The following is a 6,000-nucleotide window of genomic DNA, read 5'->3' on the forward strand; positions in this document are numbered from 1 at the left end:
TGGTGAAGCACAGCAGCCAGGGTGCCTCCCTGGAAGATGAATGTAGTGACCGAAGCGGATGTGCATGTGAACGTCACTCAGGAAGAGTGGACTTTGCTGTATCTTTCCAGAAGAGTTTCTATGGAAATGTGATACTGGAAATCTTTAAAATTTTCACTGCTATAGGCTATAAATGGGAAGACCACTGTCTTAGTCAGGGTTTCTATTCCTGCACAAACATCATGACCAAGAAGCACTTGGGGAGGAAAGGGTTTATTCAGCTTACACTTCCACACTGCTGTTCATCACCAAAGGAAGTCAGGACTGGAACTCAAGCAGGTCAGAAAGCAGGAGCTGATGCAGAGGCCATGGAGGGATGTTCTTTACTGGCTTGCTTCTCCTGGCTTGCTCAGCCCGCTCTCTTATAGAACTTAAGACTGCCAGCCCAGAGATGGCACCACCCACAAGGGGACCTCCCCTCTTGATCACTAATTGAGAAAATGCCCCACAGCTGGATCTCATGGAGGCACTTCCCCAACTGAATCTCCTTTCTCTGTGATAACCCCAGCCTGTGTCAAGTTGACACATAAAACCAGCCAGTACAACCACAAATATTGAAGAACATTGTCAAATTTCCAGAAGACATGAAAGGCATATCATCTGTCACTCAGGATGCAAGCATAGGGACATGGAAGCAGCATACCTCTCTCTCCCACAGCAGTTAGAAGACATACAGTAGTCCCTGCTATCCTCGCCATAAACACACTTGGTGAATATGATACGAGTTAATTGGGTTTCCAGTGTGATTTAAAAAAAAAATGTTTAGAAGCCAACTGAAATGTGCAGAAAATGTGATTTTTACTGCAAGTTACAAAGCTGACCTCCAATAAGACTATTCACCAGACTCAGTTATGAAGGCTGAAACTGTCCTGGGTATAGACTGAGGTCAAGCATACTAATACACTGCGAGTGAGCTGGGATCCTCAAACCTGGAGGAAGGAAAGGGAGAAGAGTTAAGACCAGCATCACTACCCTTTAAGTGAAGATACCATGAGATCCCTTGTACATGTAGACCAGAAACAAAAGTGAACACACAAGTGTGTGCCCCTGTGTGAGTACATTCTACCTCCACATGTATTTTCTAACCCTGCCTATAATATATACTATTATATATATGTACACACACACACAATATCAATGTCAATGCTATATGTATGCATCAGTAGTCCCAGGGTGACTGATAACACCCTGGGAGCACCAAGCACCATTAGGTAGTCACTAATGGTAGTAGTCAGTCCTGACAGGCCCTTTCTCAAGAACACACCGGCCCTGGACAAACTGGAATTATTCTGCATCCCCCAATGAAGGAATGCTCGAGTGCTCTGTGGAGGGCAGAGGTGAGCCCTGAAGAACTCAGAAATGAAGATAATTTTAGTAGTAGAACCTGGGATGATCTGAGCCAAAATGTTAGCAGTAACTGACTATAGACTTCAGTCTAGCATGTATTAATCCATACTTTAATGTACGGCTTCTTCTTTCAGGGAAACTGCCATGGAATGATAAAAAGCAAACAGATAAATCACATTCAGACAGAAATGACTGACAGATGTCAGCAAACAACTATACAGTATTAGTGTCGCCTAAAAAACATTTGCTGACTTCAAAGAGAAAGTCAGTAATTTCACCATGGGGGGGGGAGCAGATCTCCTTTGGGTAGTGCTTACCACAAGCCTGATAACCTGACTCAGATCCCTGCAACCTGCAAATTGCCAAAAAAACGATCTCTCAAAAGTCATCTTCTGACCTCTGTACACACAATAACAAATAATTTGAGTGGTGCATAGTTGTAATACTAGCACTTGAAGAACTAAGGCAGGAAGACCAGTCTGAATTATATTTGGGAGACAGTCTCAAAACAGAAAAACAAAACCAAAACAACAACAAAAACCAAGCTCTCTCTGTCTACAAATTGTGGACGAGATATGAACTCTCAGCTGCCTCTCGGCACCATGGCTGCCTGTCACCAAGCTCCCTACCATGATTGCTATGGACTAACCGCCTGTAACTGAGCCTATCCTCTCTATGAAGGGAGCCAGGGACAGATGAGCAGACTTCCTGCTGCTGGTGGGATGGCCAGTTAAGACAAACCAGAACTAAGACAAAGGTCTAGCCACCAGTGCTACTTCAACAGCAAAAGTCACAATACAGTAGAAGACATGGGGTGTGCTTTATTTTGAAGATAAAAGCAGAAGACACAGTAAACAATACGGATGAGACGAAAAATTCTGCCATTGAAGGCCCAGCTGCAAAGGAGTGTGCAGACATACAGGCTGTATTGCATGATTCTCTGGTGTATTTGTCGCCCCCCCCCCCCCCCCCCCCCTCTTGCTCTGGACCACTTGCTCCAGCCCATAGGTTTTTCATTTGTTTCTCATTACCGATGGTTGTGAGCCACCATGTGGTTGACCTCCGGAAGAACAGTCAGTGCTCTTAACTGCTTAGCCATTTCACCAGCCTCTTCTCCCGTATATTTGTAAAATATATCCATCAAAAAGGTTTTGCAAAGCCAGGTGGTAGTGGTGCATACCTTTAATCTCAGCGCAGAGGCAGAGAGGCAGAGGTAGGTGGATCTGAGTTCAAGGCCAGCCTCGTCTACAGAGTGAGTTCCAGGACATCCAGAGCTACACAGAGAAACCCTGTCTAAAAACAACAAACCAAAACAAACCAAACAAAAAAATCTTTGGAAAACAAAAGGGGGGCGGGAGAACCATATACCAGATTTGATTCCAGGGTTGCTTAACTTTCTAAAATAAAGAATAAGCCAACAACTTAATATATGTGCCTGAATCAGACACTAAACACACTATCTGCATAGTATCGGTCCCCCACACCCTAAATGAAAAGCCACAAAAACCTCAACGGCAGGCAGGCCACAGTCTCCTGTTAAAGTGCTGAGTGGCTTGGGACTTACACAGTAGCACTGATAATGTGACTGTCATATTGCAGACATGCATGTGTACACACACACACACACACACCCCTAGTGCCCATGTTCCCCCCTAGCTGCAACCACATCCCTTTCCACAGGAACTGTTAAGAGTTGGCTCAGGGCCTCCTGTGTTGTCCTCCCAGGCCTGTCCTGTCCACTATTCACAGTAGCCTCTCCCATTCACCACTCACTCTCCTATCTATACTGCTCATTCCAGTGCTGGTTTGGGGCATTCCTTAATAAACTTGTTAAGATATAATTAACTCCACTGAATTACAACAGAGACGGCTTTTCATCTCATAAGCCAATGCATCTATTACAAAAGCAGATTTCTCTCCAGCCTGAGACTGGTTCTGGGCACCCTGCAGAGGCTTTTTAGTTGAGCTTTCAAGAGGAGGAAAAAAATCACCTGGAACCACTCAAGCGAGCAAGGGGTGAAAACACATGAGCTGTGAACTTCTACTTCAAAAAGATCACCCACCTTCCCTACAGATCTGTAACTGTCCCTACTAGAGCTCTGCTCATAATGGTAATCACAGGCGAGCAGTGTTCTAAGTTGTGAGATATGCTGGCTGTTTTTCTGCAATTCTTGTTGGGTTTCAGTCCCTGGGACAAGAGACTGAGGTACATATTTTACACACTAAAGCAGACCTGGCCTCTAGATTCTCCCAGTATCTCTCATTCCCTACCTGGCATACCCTGCCCCTAATCCTAAACTTTCCAGCCCAGGGGCTGGGCTGCCTTTCCTCTAGACGTTCCTTCTTATATAATCTAGACATTTTGGTGTGTGTCTCTGTCTCTTTCTCTGCCCCCTACACACACACACACCCCTTCCCAAGGCAACTTTCCTGGCCTTGGTCCTTGGGGCCAGTGAACTCGAGAGAGCAGCTTCCCAATAGACCTGCCTTTAATATAATCTAATCTGGTTTATCTCACTGGCTGTGGAGATATATCCTATCAATTACAAATGTCCGTAAATTGGAGAATTTACGGAAGACACAGGTGAGAGCTAGTTACATGGAGTGCCACTTCCTGTCTGGCCTTCTAGTTGTATCCTACCATGACAAGTTTATTACAGATGGCAAGCATGAACTTAGGAGCATCAGCAAAGACAGAAATCAGGGAAGCTCTGGAGAAACAATGACTCAAACAACCAATCGACCAATCAATCAACAGCACGGGGTTCTTGATAGCTGATACTTCCCTGAAGGAACACAAGGAAGCAGGCTGAAATCTTTAATGAAGTGGCAACCTCTCCAATAGGAAATGGATACAATGTATGTATTTTCTCCACCTAAGACCCAGGGAGAATTAGTGCCACCACAGCAGCAGGCAAAGTCGGTGAAAAGGAGCACCAATGTTGCAAATAAAAAACTTGAGCAAGACTCCAGAGTCAACCTTTGGCAACAGACTGAGCAAACCAGCCAAGGTTGAGAAGGTGTTTGCAGAACACGATGCAAAGATACACAAGAAATCAGAGAAGATACTGATCCACTGTTAAGTAAAAACAGCTTCTCTGTAGATAGAAATCACAAGAGATGTCTTCTACACTGAGCTCTTTTTTTTTAGTATTCTCCGTGGTACTGGGGACCAATTCAGGGCCTTTGCAAGCCAAGCACAAACTGCCTTTGGGGGCTCTTTTTGTTGTTGTTTTTGTTTCGTTTTTAAAGACATACTCAAATGTTGGAAAAGATACTATGGGTCAATCAGTTTTGCTACTAGAGGACACATAGACAAAAGTATTTTGAGCACCTGGCACAGTGGCACACTTTAATCCTACCACTCTGGGGAGCAGAGGCAGATGAATCTCTGTGAGTTTGTGACCAGCCTGGTCTATGTAACAAGTTCCAGGCCAGGCAGAACATATGGTGAAACCCTGTTACCCTCCCCACACCCAATAAAAAACTGAGGTGAAGTTTGGCAGATTAGCTAATACAGAAATAAAAGGGCAAACTCTGAAACCGAAAACATGTTCCTAAAGATTTAAGCAATCGCTTACTCAAATCTGTTAAACACTGTTAACGATATTTGTGGCCAAGAGAACATTTAGTGGAGGATGAGAGCGACAAAACTTCGTAGCCATTGGGAAGCTATGTATATGCGAAACAAAAATGTAAGGAATGCCAGAAACGTTAAGATTCTTTAGCACAGTTAATACTTGACTTGAGCCCTTTTATGTAAAAATAGCTGTAAATACGTATAATTTAAGTGTATGTAACGCTAACACCTTCACTGTTACTTGAGTGAGGGGTGGTAAAGCATAGATTAAGGTTATTCTCTCTCCTTTCCTTTCTCTTTCAATTCCAGGGATCAAACACCGGGAGTTCACTGGCTCCCTGAAGTCCTGGGTAACCGTTGGTTTTGCTCACCGTAGTTACCCCAGGGCTTGACTTCTGCGAGACCTGAGCTTGTGAACAGCCGCGTGCAACGAACTTGTCAACCCAAGCGCGGAAGCGTCTGCAATCAGGATTACCAGGGACTGACGAGAGCACGCTGTGGCTGTCCCCAACTCGGCTCCCTAGAAGCGACCACACTGTCCTACTCCCCGCCCCACTTAGCAGCCCCGGCGCAGTGCAGTCTCCCGCCGGTCTGAGAGTGTGCACACTGCCTCAGACGCCGCCTCTGCGCTCTCGTGCCGCGCTCACCTCGCCAGACTCCAGCCAGCGCGGGCGCCCGCAGTACAGTCTGCAGCGCGCGGCCCCACAGCAACACAGCTCGCAGCTCGCACGCCATGCTTCTGTTCCCAAGTGTGGCGAACAGCCTACCAGAGTGGTGAGGGGGCCTTCCGCGGGGGCGGCTCAGTGACGTCATGGCGCGCGACGGGCTGTCCAAGGCATTGCCTGTGCGAGAACGGGAACGCAGCAAACCGCAGCGCGGGGACCCTGAAGATGGGACTTTTTGACCTTGGATCTCAGTGACAAGGTCGCTGATCCCTTGAATTGTGCGTGTGAGGGTTATAGTGTCCCCGGCCCGCGGTGCTGGCTGTCCCTAGGCGGGAGCATCCCATTCTCGAGATGTCACTACCCAGCTCG

General features: G+C 46.4%; 1 protein-coding gene across 2 annotated transcripts in view; it reads right to left on the reverse strand.

Annotated features, from left to right (window-relative positions):
• The window catches only part of Trap1 (TNF receptor associated protein 1), a 36,121-nt gene extending 30,378 nt beyond the window's left edge, over positions 1 to 5,743 (reverse strand). The window contains exon 1 of one of the 2 annotated variants that reach the window (XR_003835125.1): positions 5,614 to 5,733. Coding sequence is in view for 1 of the 2 variants with exons in the window: in XM_021184711.2 (XP_021040370.1) it covers positions 5,614 to 5,701 (88 nt within the window). In the remaining variant the exon portion in view is untranslated. Of the gene's footprint in view, positions 1 to 5,613 lie in introns of both variants that reach the window. The other variant, XM_021184711.2, reaches the window with a different exon arrangement.
• Between the last annotated feature and the right edge of the window lie 257 nt (positions 5,744 to 6,000).

This window comes from Mus caroli, chromosome 16 (genome assembly GCF_900094665.2).
Source record: "Mus caroli chromosome 16, CAROLI_EIJ_v1.1, whole genome shotgun sequence".
NCBI classification, from domain to species: Eukaryota; Metazoa; Chordata; class Mammalia; order Rodentia; family Muridae; genus Mus; species Mus caroli.